Source organism: Dromaius novaehollandiae, chromosome 21, assembly GCF_036370855.1.
Source record: "Dromaius novaehollandiae isolate bDroNov1 chromosome 21, bDroNov1.hap1, whole genome shotgun sequence".
In the NCBI taxonomy this organism is placed as follows: Eukaryota; Metazoa; Chordata; class Aves; order Casuariiformes; family Dromaiidae; genus Dromaius; species Dromaius novaehollandiae.
Genome location: NC_088118.1, coordinates 5,638,959 through 5,662,107, shown reverse-complemented (window position 1 = coordinate 5,662,107; position 23,149 = coordinate 5,638,959). Strand labels below are relative to the sequence as shown.

At 43.1% G+C, this 23,149-nt stretch overlaps 2 protein-coding genes across 3 annotated transcripts in view; one reads left to right on the top strand and one right to left on the bottom strand.

Moving 5' to 3' along the window:
- JAM3 (junctional adhesion molecule 3) overlaps window positions 1–15,598 on the top strand; it is a 34,209-nt gene extending 18,611 nt beyond the window's left edge. Inside the window, exons 2-9 of the mRNA XM_064524301.1 lie at window positions 6,834–6,899; window positions 7,802–7,915; window positions 8,776–8,928; window positions 9,172–9,374; window positions 9,981–10,080; window positions 11,011–11,140; window positions 12,370–12,424; window positions 13,060–15,598. Of these exons, the coding sequence (XP_064380371.1) occupies window positions 6,834–6,899; window positions 7,802–7,915; window positions 8,776–8,928; window positions 9,172–9,374; window positions 9,981–10,080; window positions 11,011–11,140; window positions 12,370–12,424; window positions 13,060–13,095 (857 nt within the window). The 3' untranslated portion in view covers window positions 13,096–15,598. The remainder of the gene's footprint in view (window positions 1–6,833; window positions 6,900–7,801; window positions 7,916–8,775; window positions 8,929–9,171; window positions 9,375–9,980; window positions 10,081–11,010; window positions 11,141–12,369; window positions 12,425–13,059) is intronic.
- An 829-nt stretch (window positions 15,599–16,427) lies between these two features.
- Window positions 16,428–23,149, bottom strand: part of NCAPD3 (non-SMC condensin II complex subunit D3) — a 32,525-nt gene continuing 25,803 nt past the window's right edge. For both annotated transcript variants that reach the window (XM_064524295.1, XM_026099215.2), the window contains exons 28-35: window positions 22,886–22,996; window positions 22,291–22,473; window positions 20,986–21,155; window positions 20,606–20,745; window positions 20,403–20,480; window positions 17,405–17,479; window positions 17,246–17,306; window positions 16,428–17,151 (exon numbers count right to left, since the gene is read on the bottom strand). In XM_064524295.1, the coding sequence (XP_064380365.1) occupies window positions 17,028–17,151; window positions 17,246–17,306; window positions 17,405–17,479; window positions 20,403–20,480; window positions 20,606–20,745; window positions 20,986–21,155; window positions 22,291–22,473; window positions 22,886–22,996 (942 nt within the window). In that variant the 3' untranslated portion in view covers window positions 16,428–17,027. The remainder of the gene's footprint in view (window positions 17,152–17,245; window positions 17,307–17,404; window positions 17,480–20,402; window positions 20,481–20,605; window positions 20,746–20,985; window positions 21,156–22,290; window positions 22,474–22,885; window positions 22,997–23,149) is intronic.

Here is a 23,149-nt window from a genome sequence, read left to right as displayed (position 1 = left end):
TCCAGAGGAAAGCAAGTACTCAGTGGTCTTCCACACAATTTTGTACTGTGGGGTCCTGGTCCTGCTGAGATCACCAGAGGCTCCCTCATTATCAGCATTTAATGACAAATGAGTGCCATCACCTATCTATCTAAGGGAGGAGAAGAGCGAAAGACAGTGTCACATGAAGTGCCATACGCGGCTCTTTAATACTGCATTTGCCTTCCCTTGGTTAATTATGCTTCATGTCCCCTGCCCAGGAAGGCACATCTCCTCTGTTTGTAGGTGTCTATCAGAGATTTGGCACCCTTTTACAAGCCATGCATCTAAAATAAGTCATGCTGTTTTATGATAGCTGGTAAAAATAAAGTCTTATTAGCACAAGCAGCTATAACAGCACAGAGGATTTATGACTAAGTGGGGTGTTTTCCAGGGTGGGCTGGCCACAGTCTGATGATGGCCTTTTTATAACTGTTATCAGCTCCCACACAGACCAGGTCCATCTGTTACTTAATTTGAACGGAGACACTCCTAAGCTTTTGTTCCCTAATCTCTAGCTACATATCTACATTGTTCTCTAGCAGGGCAGCCCATCCGTGAGTCAGGCTTGGCTTGCTGATCTCAGGGAGGCGCCACAGAAAGCTGGAACATGAGAAAGGCATGCAAGTCCTTCTGGTCACTTGAACGGACAATCCGTCTCCTTGCTCCCTCGAATCAGCTTGAAGGGGCTTTTAACCTGCCACTTGGATGCCAGACCAAATAAACAGCCAGCTCCTCTTGGGCTGGAGGCAAGAGTTCAAAGTTAAGACTTGCAGAACTACAAAACAAAATCCTACTGACTGCATTTATGCATTTAGGCTGGGCTTTTTCAAACATACCTACAGGAGTTGTCACTTACAAAGGTACTGAGACACCTGAAAATGCATATGAGAATAAATAGGATGCCTAATTCCCACTGAAATTCAGTAGCAAATGTTGCACATTTACACACCCTTTAGAAATGCAGTCCTTGCATCTCTGAAGTACATGCAACTCCCCTAAGCTATTCCAAAATCTTCAGCCAAAGGACAGCTGGACACAAAAATAAATAAATAAATAAATAAATAAATAAAAATTACCAGAGTCAAGGTTAGGCAGTTTTCAGCTTCTTATTCCTATGTCATGTTGCCTGTCCTACACCACCTTGTCTACACTGGCACAAGTTGCATTGTGGAACCTGAATGAGATGCACTGGGGATAGAGAGGAACACAAAAAGCCTGGAAGACCTTAATCTATAATTGAACTGCTGTCCAATATCCTTACTTGGAAGCAGAAGGAGAATCCTGGAGCTGCTGGAGGGGATCAGAGATCCATACTCTCTCTGTGCTTTGAACATGCTGTAGGTATAACTCACAAACATTAACAAGTTGTAGTGAGGTCCCTTGGTCACTCCAGCGCAACTGACACTATACTTACTGTTACACGGTACTAAGAGGCCAACGACCACACGAAGTATAAGGACAATCTTCCTGTGCAGTGCCTGAACTTCTCTGTGGACAGCCCCATCTGACCAGAACCTGAACTACGCCAGAAGTGTGAGAAAGGCAGCAAACCTGCTTAAGCTGTTATGCTTCACCTAAACAGTATTCTCTACCTTGGGCCCCAGGCCTTTAATAAAGGCAGTTGTGTCTGAAAAATGGAGATGATCCTCTGAAACTGAAGCACTAAGAGACAAAGGGATTGATATTTAGAGGTGCAAAAGGTTTTGAAAAGTTAGGGCTTACAGTGATTTCTTCAAAATGAGCCAAGGACAGAAACCCAGCCTTACTCCTCCTCGTCTTATCTAGTCCAGCAGACAGCACTGTGTGGCTTCCGCCACTCTCCCTCCGGAGGTTTCTCACAAATTTAACAGTTATCTTCCTTCCTATTCCATATGCACAACACATCTCAGGTAGGGACAGTCTTGGGGTCAGCTGGGCTGCCCTTAGCGACGGTGTTCCTCTTATGCCTGCTACTCTGATGTCTCTGCTGTACCGCCCTTGTCACCATTTCTTTCACTCCAGCTCACAGTACTGAGGATGGATGCTGTAGGGGCATCTCCAAACTGGCAGTCATAAATGTGTTGACATGCAGAGTGTTTGGCTAACATGTTTCCAACACCTAACAGTATATCACTTGCTCTCACTCAGCAGTACTCCTGCTGCACAAAGTAACCATCCAGAAAGCAAAGATGCTTAATAAGGTATGTGGTTTATAGCAGCATTCCCATGTGGCTTAGACGCATTTTGAATTTCAAATCAAGCAACAGCGTAATGATGATGGACACCTCAAGCAAGGCATATTTTTGTTGCTTTAGTGGGTAGTTGTTTAAATACAGTTACGTGGTTTTGTACTGCTTCTGCCAAACTGTGCATTATCTAAAATTACTGTATCAGACAACTAAAATATCAGCAAAGAAGCGTCAGAGTCTTTCCTATACTGCAGCATAGACTACTGGCAGCAACTAATTTGAATTTGTTGCCGGTCATCCTTTTTACCTTGCACATAATACTTCACGAACATTTTACCTCCTCTTACTTCTGCCTAGAATTTTTAAACAGAAAAAAGATCAGGATGAAAGGAGATGGAAGGTCAGGCTTTACGTTAAACCCAATAAAAACGGGGATAGGAGTTTTAGCACATTCTAGTTGTTTAGAAAAGCTGCTATTTTCTTTCTTCTGTACTTTCAATGCAGCATTTTAAAATGATTCAGATAACATGAGTCACAGTAACAAGCATGGGCTGGATCTCTCTAGCTAGAGCAAGTGCCATAAGAATATGCTATAGACTTCATTGCCTTGTCCCGGATTCTATATTAGAGAACTGATGGCATTTGGGATTCAAACGTATGCGTGGCTGAGCCTACAGTACATACAGATCTGGTAGGTATTAAGGTGCGTCTGTTGTGGCACGTGTGCTGCCCTGGAAAGGGATGCGTGTCTATGCGAGGCTGGTCCACAAACCCACGCTGCTGAGGCCCTTGAAGTGAGATTTACATAACACAAAACCTTTGCCGTTTCTTTGCACTAAGCTGAAAGAGGCCTAAAAGAACATATTTTGTATACATTTTTTTTAAAGGATGACAGTTACCACTAATGACGGTTTAACACACAAAACAAAGCAACCAATAGTACAGCCACCAAAGAACCGGTGCTTGTCAACAGCAATGAAATATGACATAGCACAGATCGCCCCGCTCCTTGAACAGGAGACTGAAAACAGCTGGGAAGTGTTGGCTTTGTGCAGATTTCTCCAGCCCCCTGGAGACTGATGAAGAGGGAATTCCCCAAAGAAGGGCTAAGAAGAAGTAAAGAGTTGTTCTGCTCCTGCTTTACCATCTTTGTGGTCACTTAGGATTTTTGTCTTGTTTTGCCCCTGCATAGCTGCGGTCTTCTTGTTCTTTCTAACATGCCATTTGCACTGTTTTTGTGCCACACACAGGAAAAACCAAATCTGGTTTAGCAGGGATTTAAGCAGCCACCATGATCTCTACCCACAGTCAATATATGTAGTAATATAAGAGCCTCTCTCACAGTCTCCAAGGACTCAGCTTCTGCCTAAAATCTGTTGTCACTGTGCTTTGTGCCTGAGGGATAGACCTAAGTCTCTTGTGTTTAATGGGTGGGAAAGATCCTGCTGTGAGTAATTTCTGAGAAACAAATGGGGTCAGAGCTTGATGGAGTCCCACTGTCCTGGAGTGAATCCCTCTAGAGTGCTAACTCCTTCAGACTAATACATCATTGATATTACTATCTTCATCTTTCACTGAACTGATATAGTAGCTGTAGATGTATTTCAGTAGGCCTGTCACCATGCTACCTACTTGACTGGACATTATTTTTCTGAAAAAGGATCTCTTGTCATAAACAAGAATGCAGAATAAAAAAGTAACTGGTGTTACCAAGTTTCCTGTAAGGAAAAAAAGGAATCTTTATAGTGTCCCTCTCCCTCCCCATCTTTCTCTAGCATTTGCAAAAGAAAGACTTACAATATATGTTAGTACAGACCAGATAAATGCCGTGCAAGCTGTCTTCTGCAGCACTGCAAGTCTCCACTGTCATCTGCTACTTCAGGTCTTAAGAGAAAGCAATCATTTGTAGAACTGGTGTTGTGATGCAGTTCTTTGATGAAGGAGAGTGCTGTCTCAGAAGAGAGGAGGACCTACAACTTCCTTCCTCTTAAAAACTGGGCCAAAGATATCACCAGAGCCACCTGTCCCAGTCAGGAGGCAAATCAGGGTCTCCACACTTAAGCTGAGTGCTCAGGCCGGGGTCCTTAAGGAGAGCTCTGTCAGTTCCAGAAGCAGGAATCTCACTGCAGAAGCAATCAAATGACTTCTTTGTGTGGAAGGCCCTAGAGCACTGTTGAAAACACGTCAGCAGATTTCAGAAGGATTTTCCTAAGCCCGTTTCTTGTCTTCTTTTGACTAGCTACTTCTAATTCTCTGGGGTTTTGCTGGGATTAGGGAGATCTGTTTATACTCATGGGAGAGGAAAGCAAGGATCACAGCCCCAGGTTTGCCATGTGATAGTTTAGATGGAACACCTGAAAAGATCAACGAATAACCAAAGGGAACGGAATGTGTTAGTGCCTTGTGGCACAGCTACCTCTTTTCAAGGGGTAAGTCTGAAAGCAGCAGGCCTGATGAAAATGAACTCTGCTTTGCTTCGTACCAGAGCTGAACGAATCACTTGTGGCTGCTAAGATCACGTCCTGGTTGAGACAAACCAAGACTGGAGCACCCTCTTTGACCTGCTGAGAGCCAGCTCTGAAAATGGCATTCTCCTGACTCTCCCGAGTAAAGCATAAGCAGACTGAAAGCAAACTGCTCACTGCGCTGCCCTGTTACTCCCTTCAGCTCAGATAAGTTTCTCCCCAGTAGCTACATTACAGTCCAGAGCACTGTCATCTTAGTTCAGTATTGGATTTCTCCTAAATACTGCATGAATGTCTCCAAATGCGAAAGGGGGAGGGGTGGACAGGCCCTGCTGGGAGCAGTTTTGGCTGGGCACTCTATTGTTTTGCATCACCGTTTGCATCTTATGTGAGTAAAAATTATTTTGTACCCAAAGACAGCTTCTAAACCTTGCCAGACTCCAGCTCTCTCCAGTGGTCTTTGGGGCATAAGCACTGAAAGCCAAGGCACTGAGGAAAATATCAGCAATAATGAGTGATCAGCATTTGCAGGCAGCTGAAAGGATTTTATGTGTTCAAGGCACCTAAAATTTGAGTTTTCAGTGGGAGTGATTCTGCAGCTCTTGGGTATTTCTCGGAGTGCTGCCTTGCTCTGTTACGTTATCTGATCCACTCCATCACAGAAATGTTGCCCCTGCATTGTCACAGATTTTTTTTGTCCGAAAGCTTTCCACTCTGAGTGTCAGCACACAGGAATTACAAAATGACTGTCGTGATGGTGATCCTTTTTTTCTCCACATCTCCCTTCAGCTGCCTTTTCTGCTTTTTATTCAGGTTTGTTGTGACTTAACCCTTATGTGCATTTGTTCTCGTGTCACTGAGGCATTAGTTTCCATCATCTTTACCTTGCTCTTTGATCTAATGCACACAGAAGTCAGTGGTTCCTAGCTTTCAATGAACTTCTGGTTGGGTTCTTAATAGCAAAGTTGCATATGGGCGGGCGCATGATGTACCAGTGTAGCTGATTATCTGGCACTGATTATAGCAGGTATCCTCCCTCCTGTAAGACAGGACTTTGGTGCGGCCCATGTTTTGCAGAACACCATGGTCTGACTGAGAGGTAACAGGCTTTGCAAGAATCAAACACCCAGCTCCAGAGTATTTTCTATGATGAAGGCATGGCTTGCCTCTGCTGTCTGGTTCTCTTTCTCCCGAGTGCAGCACACTGGAAGCTGCCTGCCTGTTCCCTCAGGAGAGGTATCTGTATGCATGTGTATGCGGTAGTGCATGAAGGTGGTTGGTACCTGCTCAGCTGAAAAGCACAGCAGAAAAGACATGGAAGGCAGCTTTTCCAAGAATGAAATAAAAGGGGGGATATGGCTGTACTAGTTGGGAACATTTTGGAGTTCAGAACAAGAAGGACAGTAAAGGGAAACATTACGGTATAAGGATGCCTTGCAGTGTTGCATGACTGAGCTTTTAGTGCTGGCCTTTTAGTGCTTCCATTGAAGGAAGCGCAGCTTCCACTTATCCTTATGGGAGCAGAGTTAGGCTGAACACCGAGTGACGCTGAATGCTGTCTCCAAGAAAATCCTGTCTGTTTGATGGCACGAGGAAATCTGTCCCAGTATCAGTTGGGTTGGGACTCTACCCAAAGAGCTGTACTCCTCCGTTTTCTCTTGAAACCCGGGCCTTTCATGAGTTACTAACCCCACATTTTACATTTCTACACTGTGTCTAAGAGTACTTAAAGATATAATCAGTGTATGTTAGAGACCTGGCACATTTTACCTTCTTGGAACTGACTGGAGCTCTTGAGATTGCTCTACTTCCTGTCTTTCCCTGATCATCACATTAATTTGGAAAATAATGTGTTCAGTCCTGGATTATCAGAGTGAGAATTCCGTCACAATCTAAATAAGCATAAGGCGCAGGAAATGTCTTGTGCTGGCACTGTCTTTCTGCCGTTATGGTACTCCTCCTCTTTAATTGCTACTTCTAACTATTGCATTTTCCTGTATTTCCACCACATCTAAATAAACTTAGGCCTGCTGGACGGCATTAGTAGCCAGGAATAGCTTTCATCTAGGGAAGTTAGTCCTCGTAGCTGGCTGAGAAGATTTCTCAGCAGGCAGTATGTTTCTAGCTGGGTGACTTATGAGCTGTGCTATTTCTTATTACCTTCTGTTTGTTTTTCCAGGCTGCAGACTCTTGGCTGTGGAGCTGACATCCAGCAACACCAAGCCTGTGGTGCAGGAATTCCAGAGTGAGTGCTGCAGGGCCGCTGGCTCCGGAGCACAATCGCTGCGCTGCCCTCTGCCCGGAGATTTGCATCACTCCAAGCAAATGAGAAAAAATTTGCATGTTGCTCAGGGTATCTGGTTTCTTGGGTGAGGCAGGAGAACTGAGTGTTTGAGATTCAGAAAAGCGCTTAACATGTCTTTGTCTCTCCCTGTTTAGTAAAGCGCTCGATTGATATGGTTTATTGGAGTCCCATGAAAGTCATTGGCACAGCAAGGTGTCTGCCTAAGTGCTTTTTTGAACTGGATCCCAAATGGAGGAAAGGCAGTCACATTGCAATTAATACAGTGAAGAGAGGGTTGGGAAATGTATATTTTATCTTGGCCCTATTACAGACCTGCAGCGTGATGCTGGGTAAGCCACCTCTCAACGCTGCTGCCGTGGCCTCTTCTGTAGAATGGAGATGACAGTGCCTACTTCCAAGGGGGCTGGGTTTGTTATCCGCAGGCAGCACGACTCCCCGGTCAGATAGGAGAATAAGGCATTGCTGAGTACACTGCCAGACAGCACCCAGGGAGATTCTGTGGCCCTGATTCACACTGTACGCTCTGATTAGCAGTAAGACAGTGCTGTGGACTCACCCAGTCATATGGTCTTGTTTGCCACGCGTTAGAGCCTGCAGAGAACAGGGTGTTCGTTTCTCTCCATAGTTGATATCTGCATGGCTGTTATTTTTGCTGGTCAAAATCCATCTTCCCCAATAGCTCCTGGAACGCAGCAGTGTTTCTGTTTGTGAGGCAGATGAAAGAGGAGGCCTTGCTTTGTGGGCAGCGTCTCCTAATAAAACAGTGTGCAAGACTGCTCAAAGCAGAGCAAAAATACAGCTGCTTCCTATTAATCTGTATTTTCTTTTTTTCCTGCTGCTAGGTGTTGAGCTGTCCTGCATCATTAAATCCACTGTAACACCAGATCCCAGAATTGAGTGGAAGAAAATCCGAGATGGCGAAACCTCTTATGTATTTTTCGACAATAAAATGCAGGGTATGAAGATTCATTGTTCTTTTGCTCTTCCTGCTTTAGAAACAAGACTGAGAGCGGCCAGCTCTGTAAAAGACAAGATCTCTGTCTGTCTGTCTGCTTTTTTCTGGAATTAGAGCTCAGAAATCAAAGTGCAAGATGGACAGAGAGCAGAATGTTCCTTGCCCTCTGGGGGGTCATAATTGACACTTCAATGTAGGGAGCCACAAAGAGCTGGAACGAGATCCTGTGCAGGAAATACTTCTTTGCAAATGCTGCAGCTTCCTTTCTCCAGCACCTGTTGGTCCTCGCATGGACGCTGGGTGTTTGGGCTCTCAGGACCACATGTGGGCCCTTCCTGTCCTTCCATACAAAATCTGAGAGCTCCCCCAGCACTTCGGAAGCATCTGTCTGGACTTGCCTGTCTTTGCAGCATCCTGGGAGCATTTGATGAGAAGCAGACTCTTTCTTTGGCTTGACAGTGAAACTCAAACACAGGACTGCTGGTAGGGCTTGGCTCCAGCTGGAATCACTGTCACAGTGGTATTACTATTATAGTGGTCACACTTTAAATGGGACCAACAGCCACATCCAAATGAATCTTCCAGAGGAGACAAGACCTGAGGCTGTCACAAAAGTCAGATTTTGCCACAGTTTTTGAGCATCGGGGTGGTGCTTTCCAGTTCATCCTTTTCCATGGTTAGCAGCGTTGGTTTCCTTTGTTGTCACTATAGAGAGGGAGGCTCTTAACTTAAGAGCACGAAGTTCCTTTCAGGTGGTTCTGTTGACTCCAGAAGGAGCCCAAACTCAGCCACTAAGTCAGATGCCTAAAGTTAGCCTGTATGACTACCTGCAAATTTTTCTCTCTCTTTCTTCTTTATCAGGAGACTTTGCAGCTCGTGCAGAAATTCTGAGCCGGACATCACTGGTGATTAAAAACACCACCCGGATGGACACTGCCACATACCGCTGTGAAGTGGCAGCACCTTCTGATACTAAAACCATAGATGAGATAAATATCCAACTTACAGTCCAAGGTACTGCCTCAGGCCCAGATACCTCTGCAGGCACTGCTGGCTAGTGAAAGTTGCTGTGGGTCTCTCCAGAGTTGAAACAGTGGCAATCAGCACAGACTCAACAGACTCTGGAACTTGTTTAAAGCCAGCTGGAAAAGCTGAAAGTTTTGGTGCCTTTGTAGCACAGACGGTTTAGAATGTATGTCAGAAATTATTTAGTTCCACTCACCAGTATGATTCACGTGTTTTTTGTCTTTCCCACAGTGAAACCTGTGACTCCTAGATGCATAGTGCCTAAAGCTGTACCTGTTGGTAAGACAGCCTCCCTTCACTGCCACGAGAATGAAGGTTACCCAAAGTCCACTTACAGCTGGTACCGCAACAGTGAGCCTTTATCACCAGAGATGAGATCGAATGCCAAATTCCAGAATTCCTCCTACACCCTTAATCCCACCACTGGCACTCTGGTAATGCCCTTACAGATATAATCAAGACTTGTGTTGCTGGACAGGTTGATTTTTAGAGTTGCTTCTAAAAGAAAAAAGATTATTTCACTTTGCATTGCATGGCATGCAAGGAGGGAATAATTTGAAGAAGGTTAGGTGTTCTAGGATCTGGGTGACTTTGGGACAGGAAAGATTAATATGATAGAAAAACATATGACCCTAGCAGTTTGGTTTTGAGGCACTGCCAGTGTCACTTGCCATTTTAGGAAGACAGAGAAATGGCTTCCAAATCCCACTTTTCTTTCTGTGTCTCATACACCCCCGCCCCTAGTTGCTAAATGCTCTCTACAGAGGGAACCTTCAGTTTATATTCCTCCCATGGTGGCTGTCTTCTCAAGGGAAAGTGTCTCACAGCTCACTGTAATGCCTGGGGAATGGAGAGCTGTGCAGTAAGAATTCCGCCTTTATGCTCCAGTACTGCCAGGTCTCAGAAGCAAAGAATCCCCTGTCTAAAATATTTTTTCCTTGTGAGTCCCTGAGGCAGCTCTGGCCCTGCTTTCTCACATGCTTATGCCCTCACAGTGCCTTCTGTCTCTCACGTTCTGTTTCCCCTTTTCTCCTCATCAGGTTTTCCATGCTGTGCACAAAGGCGACACAGGCCGTTACTCCTGCATAGCAACAAATGATGCGGGTTTTGCCAAGTGCGAGGAGCAGGAGATGGAAGTCTGTGAGTGGCTCTGCATACTTTTTGGCAATGTTGATTAATGGATCGTCATTAATATATTATCATCACTGTAGGGCAAGAAGGGGGACATCCCAGAGCATTCAGTCTTCCCAGCTTTCTCATAGCCCCAAAGACTAGTTCTCTTCCAGGAGAGTATCAACACCAGGCTTCTGCAAGGCATTTTCAAAGCTGAATAGCATCAGATGAGAAAAACTTGAAAATGAGATAGCAAAGTCTGGAAAGATGACCTCACTAAAAGCTGGTTATACTGAGTCAACAGGCACCCTTGGTATGCACTTGGTATCCACTATCTACAGCGGAGAGATTCCAAGTGCATTTTAATATCTAGATACTGCATACAATGATACCCTAACTGTCCAAGGAAGAACACAGACGATCTTTAAGAATACTAAGTAATTGTATAGAGGGAATTTTTGCTTACTTTTCTGGATTTATAAAATAATAAAGTTGCCATTAGGTGTGTTACGGATCTGAGTTTCCTAACACCAGTACAGTCGGTCCCTATTGCTGAAATATCCCTTTTAAAAGAACAAGAGGAAGCCAGAGATGAGAGGAAGAAAAAAAGCAATCTAAAAATTGAGGGAAACATTAAAACACTGTTCAGATTCATGAACAGTTTTGTCTCAAACAAACAAACAAACAGGGAATGGAATGCGACCAGACCTGGTACACACAGAAAAAGAGAGGAGAAAGATTTTAGTCTTCCCTCTTCTGTTAGGCCAGAACAGAAGCTCTCTCTGCTCTGGAAGGAGTCCAAGTCCTTCTTGAGTGGAGTGAATCAGGCACTGACCAGATCCTTATGAATTCTTGGTGTTTGTTTAGAATAGTCAAGAGGTATAGTTTTAGTGTGTGTTAGGCTAGGATACTGCAGCTGCCTTAAAAAAATACCGGTTGATGCTCTCTTTTTGCCAGATGACCTCAATATTGGTGGGATAGTTGGTGGAGTCCTGGTGGTCCTTGCGGTTTTGGTGCTCATCACTTTTGGTATCTGTTGTGCCTACAGAAGGGGCTTCTTTGCAAACAGTAAAGAGACTGGGGAAAGGTAAGCTGGGATTCAGAGTGTTCTTCTACATGTCCCTGTGCCCTCACCTAGCATGAAGTGGTCTGAAGGGGGCCAGAAATTCATGGCCAAAATGTATTTGAATGCATGACTCGAACATATTTCTTATTAGTCCCTTACCAAAGACTATAGGCCAACCCAATTCTTGAACTATCCAGTTCCCCACTGTAAACACTGCACTATGCTGAAGGCTTATGTGCCTAAGGGAGAATTTTGGTGTGGCTCCTCTTGTGGTTGCTGCCAAGACCAGACAGAGGAGTAAGAGCTATATCTAATATGCTCATACTTTGCGGGAGAGCACAATTACGTGCAAACGAGTGTTTGTCCAATAGGTTATGTGCTGTTGGCATACAGAGGTCTACGATTTAATGAGCAGAGCGCATTGTGTAATCAGCTCAAAGCATTAGGACAGGCATAGAAAATACATGTGGAAGAGTAACCTCTCTGCAGAAAATCTCACTAGTTGTGACTGGGATTAAAAATAAGCATCATAGAATATGCACTAGAATGTTAAAACAACAGTATTAGGATTTAAGGTGACAGTTTCTCCATGGATCAGAAACAAGCCTTGATATCCTTACAGAATCTGTAGAAGAAATAACATATGTAAAACTAGCATTCTCACCAGATAGATTTGTCTATGTTAAATATTGTATTTCATCAGAAGTCTAATCCTTTTTTTCAGAAAAAACTCCAAATACTCTATCTGCATATGACTGAGGGTTGGCATATGCTGGACTTCAGTCATATGTAATTTCTAGATTCCTATGTGACTGCAAACAAGTAGTGCTTCCTTATAGCAGGCAGAATGCTGAAGGCATCTGGCAGTGAAGGTTTAAAATGGACTTTGTAATTGCCACAAGAAACAATGCTAGAGGCACACAGGAAGGTACTGCATAGGGACCAGAGTAGGACAAGCAAGAAAAGTATTGGTTGAAGTCTTTGCAGAATTACTGCAGACACAGGCTTAGTATTTGTGGAAATATATAGCAAACTTTTTCCCCTGTGCTCAAGGGCTCTTATAGGGACTTCAAAAAATTCCCTGTCATGATGAATGGTAGGAAATGCACAGACCTAGCATTTGAGCAATGAGCTCGATTTCTCTCTGCTTTCTTTTCATCAGACTGCTCTTCCTATATTCTCTTCTTTCATCTCCCCTCTGAAAATCTAGTCTTCTTGTCCCAGAAATGAGATCTTTTTCTTTATTTCAGCTACAAGACTCCAGCAAAACCTGATGGTGTTAACTATATCCGAACAGATGATGAGGTAACAAATGATTTGCATTTAACATCTCTTTATGTAGGAGAGGCAAAGGACTACTAGCTTTTTTTAGGGAATGTAGTCTTTCTTAGAGTGGGCACTTCTCAGAAGCAAGGATGTAGAACAGAGAGAAAACAGAAGGGTAAAGGCTGAGTCATTTCCTTAGAAAAGATGAGCAGTTTAAGTTGTCCTAAGTGACTGATGCCAAGAGCTATCAAATGCAGCTCTGCTCTGTCTCAGTTATCTCATGACTTGACCCCCTTAGGATGAGTTTCATTGGATTAAGTGGGCAGGCCATGATGCTTTTATAAGAGAATTTGCATTTTGGGATTTGAATAGCTCACTAAGCTTAAGATCAAAAAAAGCCTCTCTCTATTAGCAGAGATACTGAAGAGGGAATCAGAACGTCCACTGCTATGTCTTGGTATGTGAGGAGGACATATGTGAAGAGACAAAGGAGCACCTGACTGGTACCTCCCCCTCCTTACCAGCTAGAAGCGAGTGCTACCTAGACAGAATGCTCAAAGTTATATGGATAGGATTTACCTTTCAAGGGCATATTCCAGTTGGGGGTAGTAGGAACAAAGAGGTGCCTGGAAAGTCATTAGATCCTTCCAACATCCACAACTGTTTTATTGCAGGGTGACTTCAGACACAAATCTTCATTTGTCATATAAGATGCCAAAAGAATATTGCAAACCAGCAAAAGCAAGTGTGAAAATACCTCCTCCAGGAACTCAACGCAAGAGCAAAAGATGAATTAAGTGCGCTTGGAAGAGTTTGGAACACACAAGAACTTGATAGCTAGCTATCTGTATATCTTTTTTTTTCCTTTGCCAAAGTTTAAAGTAACTCCTCACTGCCCAACCTGCATCTCCCCTGCCTCTGGAGATACTGACAGGATCACCTAAACCTCTCCATGGAGTAAGAGTTTTAATACTGCTCAAGAGACTGCTGTGGAGGTTTGTGGAACTGCCTTCTATTTGTGCTGCAGGGAAACAGCCACAATGTTCAACCAGCCAGGGAAGCAGCTTTAACTAAATGCATATCTCAACCTGGTAGACAAAAAGGGTGCTGATATGGCAATAGAAAGGCTTCAAAGAATAAGGTTTATCCATGCAAAGGGGAGTCTCTCTCAGCAGCTTGCTGCCGAATCACACGTCTGTGATTGTCTTACGCTTTTGACTCTAACTGCTCAGGTGCAGAATGGGTATCTAGTTTACAGTGGCAGATACTGAAGTGGTAAATGCAACTAATGGTCACAGCCCTTTTGTCAACTCTCTATACTCCTCTTAACATGAAACCTGATATGGGCAGCATCAGTCCAGAAAGACTGATTCTGTTCTCTGCTTTATAGAAACTCATTGCACGCAGGTAACCCCTAATTCTAATCTGCACAAAGCAGGCTTGCCTCTTGCGTCTTTTGGTGTTTTAAAGAGGCTTACAGTGGAGGTAGAGAACCTAGTGCTAAGACATCCCTTTCAGGAAAATTAAAGCCAAATACTTTCATGGGCTAAGATTCCCAGAAAAGGTACTGAGATGTCTTCAAGTTTTTTACCGTCTCCATTTATTTTGTAAAATCCCACATTCTAAATTTTTTGCAAAGATATATTTTGATTACTTCAGAAAAGGTAACATTTCTATTTAAAGTGTAAATATGTGATGCCAGCAGGGTTTAAGTAATGTAGCTATTTTTTTACTTTTTAAGCTACAGAGAGGAGCTCAAATGTTGCTATAGTATGGCACTGTCAGAGCATATCAGTATTATTGCAAAGTGTAATACAAAACTGCAGGTGGAACAGCATCTCTTTCCTCTTAAGCTAGCTTCAGCAATTTCCTTGTCACAAGAGGTCTTACAAGACACAGAGCAGAGTCACTCAGGGATAGTTTTTGTAAATTTATGGCAGGAGCTATCAACTTTTTTATATATATAAAAAATACCTTTCTTGCAAGTGACCAACACTTTGTTTTTGTTGTTGCAAGAAACATCCAGGGATGGCTTTTTGGATTCAGTTCTGACAAGGTGACAGAGTGACTTTATATTTGCTACCCCCTAATGTTTGCTAAAGCACTAACACAGTTTGTGACAGCTATGCCAACTTTACAGGTTCAGACTGCATAGCAAAGGCAACTGTTTCTGGTGTTAGGAAAGCAAAAGCTCAATATAAAAGCACTTTTGTAGTGTCAATTGCAACTTTTCTCTAGATAATAATAATAAAAAAAAAACAGAAAACAAAAATCTATTTCTCGTAGCTTTAAAGGGAATAATTGGAATCCCTTGTTTCCCAGAAACATATGCGTTGATAGTGTTGAACAGCACTGGGTACTGTAAAACTGCAAGATGTGGATGCAACACTAGAACTGTGCTGTGGTTTAGTAATTTTTTTTTTTTAATGTAGCATAATTTAGCGTTCTTGTATTTCCGATATGAATGGAGTTGTCTTAACTTTTCTTGTATACAGTATTTTGAATACTTGACAATTTGGACTGTCAGTGTTATTTTTTAGTGTTCCGCATTAATCTGCTTTGAACTTTTCACCAAATAGTTACTATTTCCTAGGGGCCTCGCTGGACATGCCATTGCTGCATTTGTTTTGCCTAAAAACTAGCGTTACCGCTTTTTCTTTTGCTAATGAAAGTAAAAAGACAGGGGAGCCATAACCATAATATTCTCTCTGTAACTGGGACATCACCACTGCTACCTTGCAACTGAGTTATGATTACCTTCTTAAGACATGCTCTTCAAACAAGCCACACAGTATTGTTTACTGTCTGCACGCTGCCTCTAATCATCATGACAGTAGTGAGTGTAACATTCCTTTGCACCTTCTGTATATCCACTACTCCTTTTTTTTTAATGCTGCTTTTAAGATACCTATAATAAGGGAGAGAAGGAAAAGGTTTGATTCAGGGTAGCTCTGGGCACCATGGGAGTACAATCTACAGTCTCACCATGAGCTGAAGGCAGCCTTCATGTGAAAAGCCTGTAAGCTAAGAATCAAGACTATTTTTCAGTTCTAAAATGTGACAGTGGCATCTCTAACGAGAGGAGGGGAGATGATCCCCTAACGCAGCTCATGAGACCTGACTGTATCATTGTGAATAATATTCAGGTTTGTACTAATGTATTATGTTTAACTTTACCAAGAATGTTTTACATAAATACCAAGCTATAAAGTATTCCTGTGTTTTTTCTTTCTCCCTCCCCCCCCCTTTTTTTTTTTTATTTGAAGAGTCACATTAATGGAAGCCTCTGTTTTCAGTTCAGTCAAATAATGGAAGGTGGTTAAATAATATTTTAAGGCAGGAGAGAAGGAACAAAAAGAATGGATTTGACCATAATTTGCCATGGCTTAAGCCAAAGCCATTCCATTTATCTCCTGTACCCAGGTTTCTATTTTGATTTCGAGAGTAAAGTTTAACCCCACATGAAGGTTTCTCTGTTCTTAGAATAGGGAGAGTGAGGGTGAATGCTGAGATGCCAGTGCAGGAGCCAAGGGCCTCTGGAAAGGCTGGGGCAAAAGTATGCTCAGCCTCTTTGTTTCTACTCTAGTGGAAAAGCTTACTCCACTGATGTTGTTCCCGCTGGAACAAGGCAAACCAGCATGAATAAAAGACGCCATTTTCAAGTTTCAATGAAATCTAGGACAACAGCTCTGTAATAAAATTTAGCAACTGAAAAACTTCAGTTAGGTTCACATGGCATCAGAGAACCTCAGGGACAGTCAGGATTCCAGCATTTGCACAGCACATTCATTATAAACAAGTTTCCTGGACAGAGCACAGAAAGCTATGCATATGACTTACCAACCTTGATTTCAGTGATAGATACTCATATCCTGCTTTCAGTCAAATCAGAGTCTATATTTAAAAGCTGCTGGGTCCAACACTAATTGAACTGAGTGCCTAAGATACCAGCGACGTAGTGGAAGAGCCTTTGAGGTTGTAGAAATCTATAGGAAAAAAAATAATTTCTCTGTCAGATCAAGGAGAGGGGAGAATTTGTGGGTGGAATTAATTCTCTAACCATTTATTTTCATAAAATTTTAATATTTGGAAATAACATAGTTCACAAATGGAAATATTCCATTTAAAAGCAAACACTGACGTTGTTCATACACAGAGGAGTTTGCACAACAAATAAGACCTGCGGTAGAGTGCAATTACCAGATTTAGGGGTGTGGCAGTGACAAGCTGTTCTACCTTTGTTAAAATTAAAGCAACTATAGTGTATCATCAATAGGGACAACGTGGCATCAAGTGAATAAGCTGAGCCACTCACTTCCCTGCAAGCTGTGATAAACACATTCATTGCTAAGCTCATGGCAGCACTATGCTCTTACTTTTCCAAATGGACAAATTATACATCCTGTGAGGGAACAGAAAGCCGCCTTTTTGTACTGGAGCTTTTTAGCACTCCAGCGAGCAGCAGCTTATTACATATACGTGCGTTAATGCAAGCTTTGCAAGTCCATACTCCAGAATTTCATGTAAAAAACGAATAAAAATAGATATGGAAGGAAGGAAAGACATGTGTCCACAGTGATTTATAAATCACAGAGAAAAGGGATAGATTTCAGACAACATGATGAGGATTCTGTACAAGGGTTCATTGAAAGGACTGGTTGTCTGGTTTCAGAGGAGTTCTCCGCTGGGACCGTCTCAGCGGGACATGTTGCTTGCTTTTTTTCATTGCTGGAGATTCTACTTTCCACTCCCGGGGCAGGGATGGTCTAGAAGAAGGAAGCAGAGCGACCATTTATTTTTTAAAGTACTCTACTAGCCTTTCTTACTGTGACTGCTGTTTCAGACCCGAGTTGAACTTACGGTTTCTCCGGTGATGTCAAACAGATAACATCTCTTGGCTGGTCCTCAGCCTCCTTCCTCTCTGCAAATAATGCATATATTTTCATATTTTAAAAAATGCCACAGATTTGATCATTTGGGTTTTTGCCCCCTCAGGTTAGAATCACAAAGATAACTCGCCTGTAGCCGAACCGGGTGTGTGCGTCAAGCTGATGTAACTGACCCCCGCACCGAAAGTCAAGTCGTTAATGGTCTCTGAAAGAAAAAACACATATTAGCAGTCAGCTTGTGATACAGCCAGGAGGCAAGACGTGCTGCAGCACAACACTTAAGTGTGACGGAATGAACATGCCCAGTTCATTAGAGCCCAGCAGACCCCAGCGTCTTTTGTCCAGCATCAAAACTATGCATTGAACTTGACGAGCCATCTGTGCACATCAGTTACGTACCTCACTTACAGCTTTCCTTGTACATGGAGGAATGGAAATTAAGTTTAAATATGGGACCTCAGTCGTGCACATTCCTTCCCTAACTAGGTAAGAGATCCACAACTTCCACCGAAGCTTAGCCATCTTCCACAACAACTATACCACCTCATGCTTTGCTGATGGAATAAATTTACCCGAGGCCACAGCGCAGGTTCCTGTTAGCACTCACCTTAGAATCACATTCAGATCAGTTGGTTTATCTAGTCAAGGCAGAGCATGATGCCCTTGAAGACTGACAAAGTACCTAAACAGCCCTTCTGTGAGGAACTGCTTGCAGCGAGGCTAGAGGAATCACTTGACAGGGAAACTAGGAGGAATTTAGCTTGCCTGAATAGCCCATAGTTGTCAGCTGTCTTTTTCCTGTCATTTATCTCAGGAGAGATGTCAGAGCACTCAGATTTTTCTTTACTCAACTTTCTGCTTTATGTTCATGTTTCCCAGAACCTTTCACAAGGAATTAAGGTAGAAAGTGCCTTATAGGGCAGGAGATGGAAACTCTGCTTCTCTCTAAAGACTGACTGCGTTTACTCTCAAACTCTTTCCCTGTCCTGAAAGGGAGTCACCGAAGCATGTAGTGGAAGCCCAATTTTCTATGGCTTAGCTAGCCTCTGAATCTCTCAAGACTGACTTGCAAGCATTTCGGCTTTGTGCAGCGTGCCTTAAGAAGCTAGCTTGGCTAATGAGAAGTTTATGTGAAAAGACAGAAACAAAGAAAGGGCAGAGAACCATCATCAAGTAAGGCTTCCTATGCAATCAAAAGGGCTACCTTTACATGTGCTTATGCACTACAATGAAGCAAACTACACTTGCCCAGACCCACTTAGCCATTCGCAAAGTAAAGAGCAGGAGAGATGAGGAGGCCCAAAAAGCAGGGACCGACTGACAGGCAGAACAGTTGAATAAGACAGAAGAGAGACCATTGTTCTTAACTTCCCATGTACAAAATTATTTAAGAACTGCATCTCTAAGAGTTTCAGAATGACATACCAGAGAAAGAAAAAAACATTTTTTTTGATTGTCTATCATCTTGAAAGACCCAGCACCACCATGCAGGTGGCTCAACACACACAGCAACTGAAGCGATGATACTGTTCCGTACAGTTTGTCTCCCCATTGAAGGGCAGATGCTGCCTCGAAGCAAAGCAGGAATTCAGCCTCAGTACCATTGCAGATTAACATTCTCCCTCTTTCTTCACCATATGGTGCTTAAGAGAAACAGCAGTGCAAGCTTCCAGACAGAGATACAGCACTTAACGATTTCTGTTCTCCAAAAACATACCCTCCAATTTTCTGCACAAAGATCACTGCTTGCTGCTCAGATAGCAAAGAGAAACACTGAGACAGACAACTTCAGCCAAAGAGCAGAGCATACAGGGAGGAGAAAGATCGGATTTTCCAGTGGATGCGCATCGCTACCGTTGGTTTGCTTCTGCCTGCTTGTGGATGTCAGGTGTTTGCAGACAGCTGCACAGCTGACTGCCTTTTTGGCCACATGCAGTTGGCTCTCCTGTGTGCATGCAGGTCAGATTTGGGCAAATAGTGCAGTCATATACATGTGCTTGTAGAACAAAAAAGATTCACAACTGCCTAACGTGACCTGACCTGTCAGACACTCACCTATACTCCCAGCTGAACTGGAGCTTTCTCCTGAGCAGAGAAGGAGTTAATCACATGCACAGTCCACACTACAGTGGAGATGCCCTAAAGGAGTTTAGCAGTGAATTGACATAAAGGAAGGAAATCTACTGCTGAAACTCAGCTCTATTTGTGTTCTACTATAACTCTTTTGTGCTTGCAGAAAGGGACACTGCATAACGCTCCAAGACTGTCAGAAAGCATTCCAATAAAACGTAACTTCTGAAGGTCAGGTTTTGCGAGATGGTAATTCAGCTGCCGTGGACATAAGCACAGCAGATTCTCTTAACTTGTGTATTAGAGACTCCTCCTATGTATTTCTACTTTAATTTCCACAGCAGAGCAGGAAAACAAATCATTCCTTCTCCAATACACAGTTGACTTTTTCTTAAGAGTACAGCACACACTCTCAGAAATGACGGTGCAGGTTATTAATCTCACTTGAACAATCTCTTCCATTTCTCACAATTGCCACAGCCCACCGCCTGCTTTGGTAACAGAAGCAGGTCCTACCTCACCTGGGACCCTTTGTTTAGAGAGCAAGAACCCCCTGCCTTAGAGCTGGAAGGGACTGGACCTTGAGGACTTCCCTCTGCAGCAGGGTTCTGTAGGTCAGTTTAAAGCGCTAAGCTGTGCTTCTGGATTTAAAAACAGCGAGCATCTCAAAGCAAAAGAATCCTGCAAACCCCAGTCAACGCACGCTATTAAGGAACCAGGACGATACGCCTCCTCAGCACCCCAAAGCTGATGAAGGAAGAAAGGGCAATGGTTCTGTTACTTCAGCAGCCAGAAGTAGATGCTCACCTGCACTGACTCAAAACTGTAATACCCTGTGACACATAAATGGGGACCATATTGGATTGTCCTTTCCTACGTACATCGCTCATCCAAGACCTTCACTTTCAGAATGGTTTTTATTTACTACTGCCATTTAGATAAATAATCAGTTAACACTGACTGATTCTCTCTGCTCTATAGTGGGGCCACGCATTGCTCCACGCCTCAGAGAATGAGTGTTCAGCCCAATTTGGAAAGGACTCCTTTGGGTTACTTACGTTCTGGTGTGCTGATTGCACGGCCCACCACAGAAATGTTCGCTCCTGTAGACTGTTGATTCAGGCTTTGAAAGGATCCTAGAAATAACAAGGAAATAATCAAGAACAGAAAAGTGTTCACTCAGAGACATCAAAGGTCTAACAATTAAGTTGCATCAGTTAGATCTATTCCATTGTGTATCTGCTTGCAGCAAGCTGCCTACCTTGCTTGCTGCCAGTTGTGCTTGACGGAAAAGATACAGTCGATAAATTTTCTCCAACACTCTTACTGCGTTGCTTGCTTCTAGCCTCCATCGCTTTCCTGGCTGAATTCAGGATGGCAAGTGTGCTCAAGGACACTGGCCTACAGGACAAAAAGACACCACAGAAACACTGAAGTGATTTCTTTCTTCAAGACCAGATGAGATGCATGTGATGAGGGAGAGTCCTATCTCCTCCCAATTACTTACGATCTCAGACATCAAATGCAAGAGAGAAGACTGGTGAAATATTGGTAGCCTTCATACCACTAAGCAAGGAGTGGATAAGCAAAGCAACAGCCCTGCAAAATATCATAACCTTTAATATAAACAGAAATCCATACCTGCGACTAAGTAATGGCAGTTTCAGCACATCAGCTTGAGGTGTAGTAAACTCAGAAGACACAGAGGAGAGATGTGATCCAGACGGCGAGGACTGTCTCCCAGTAACGGGAGACTGAGCGTTATTATTCCAGCCACTAGAAGGTACAGCTGTCTCCAAAGACGGGGGTTGCTACAGAAAAGAGGAGGAAAGACCATGTGTCTAACAACGGATACAAGCGTAGAAAACCTAGGCACGAGACACCTAGCCATAAGTTCCGTGTGACTGAGAAGTGTCTTTTGTGTGATGGACGTAAAGAGGGTGCCAGAGAGAAAGAATTTATTGACCAAAATTTTAACAGGAAGCAAAAAGTAACATTTGATATGGTATGGACGTCCTAGTTTAGAGGTCTACATATGGGCACCCTTTGGAATCAGAGAGAGAAAAGGTACTTTTAGGACAAAAGTCATCTCATCTTAAGGTAGGTACCTAAAATACTACAGGACAATTTATCCCAGCACATTTTTATTTCTTTACATTGACTTTAAGAGGATTTGCATGACTAGCATAGATGTATGTTTCCACCCTGTACATATCTGAAGTCAGGCAAAATGAACCCTTCTCTTTGTGACCTGTTTATCCTCTTAACGGAGGGGCCTCACTTTCAGAGGGCAAGGCCTGAAAATAAGGCTGCATTGAAGTGCCATATTTTGCAGTCAGACACTGAAGCATCAGAAAGACCATCACTTCACAAAGCTGTCACACAGAGTAACGATAATTTGGGTCTTAAATATGACGCAGCTGAATCATCTCAGGTCTGATGAAAGCATCTGTACAGCAAAAGTAGGTGTATGGGAATTAGAGGCACTATCTCCGTAACACCCACCAAGAGGAAAATTTTAAGAGCCAAGTAAAGGACTGTCATCAACTCCAAACAGATGCAGAACTGTTCTGGTATGAATCAGCCTGAAACTCAAAGTGGCCAGAAATCCAGCTAAATATTAACTTGTAATATTTTCACTCTGGGAACAGAGAGTAATACAGGATGTTAACACAGCCAGTGGCAAATTAGACTTGGCCTTCCCTTTAGGCTGAATTATATTTAAATTAATTCTTTGCTGCTCCTCTTTGGCTAATGCCCGTTTGGTTCTATTGTTGGTTTTTTAAACCTGTTTAATGACTCTGAAACCAAAGCTTCTGTCAGCAAGCACGAAGAGCTGAGATGACATTACATTAACCATCCCGTTAAGCGTTCTGTAAGAAGGTCCACAGAGGTACAAGCTCTGGGAATTATTTGTGGCATAAACTTTAGTAGAGGAGACAGTACCTGTACGGAGTAAATGGCACCAACAACCTCCGCCTGCGCTGCCGAGACCTGGTCTTGGTCAGATTCCTTCTCCCTTGCCAGCTGCTCTTCGTATTTCTTCATGTCATACTCCAGCTCAGCTGCCAGCTGCTTGTCCACAGCGAAGAAGTCTTTGATTTCATTTCGGTAATCTTGCATCATTTCCTGGAACAATAAGGAACATTTAAACTTTTTTAAAAAAAAAAACTCTCCTGACTGCTGATTCATGCCTCCATTCAGATCACAGCTGTTTAAGTGCAAAAGGAAATACCAGTTGGTACACCAGAGATGTTTCTAACAGACTAAGAGTTTCAATTCCAATTCGTACTTCGGAACATGAAAAAGCTTTCCACCATTCAAGCTTTCTGCCCACATCCCAGTGAGAAGACTCACATGTAACACACTGTGAGATCCATATCTAGAATCCCTCCGCCTCCTACATCATTTAACACAGTGTCAGTGTCACAACATCGCATGCCTTCTAAATTTCCTTCTAAGAAGGCTGTTCATTCCACTACTGGTCACACATCTAACACATTAACTTAAGAGAGAAAAAAAAAAGAACACTTCCACTTACCCGCAGATAGTTCATGAGGTCCCTGAGAGCTGGGATCCTCTTCTGCTCCATCAAAGACTTCAGTGAAGTGATTATTGGGATGATGTTTTCTATGAAGTTTTTCTTTTGAACCTTTGAACAAAGCATGAACACTTAGAAGACTCAGTAAAGTTGTCACTCTGTTGTTGGATGAATGGCCTAAGTGAAAAGAGTTATTTCTCCTTAGCAAATCAACACACAGTGCTTCCACGGGTGCCCTCAAGTCAGAAGGGTCCTACAGACAGA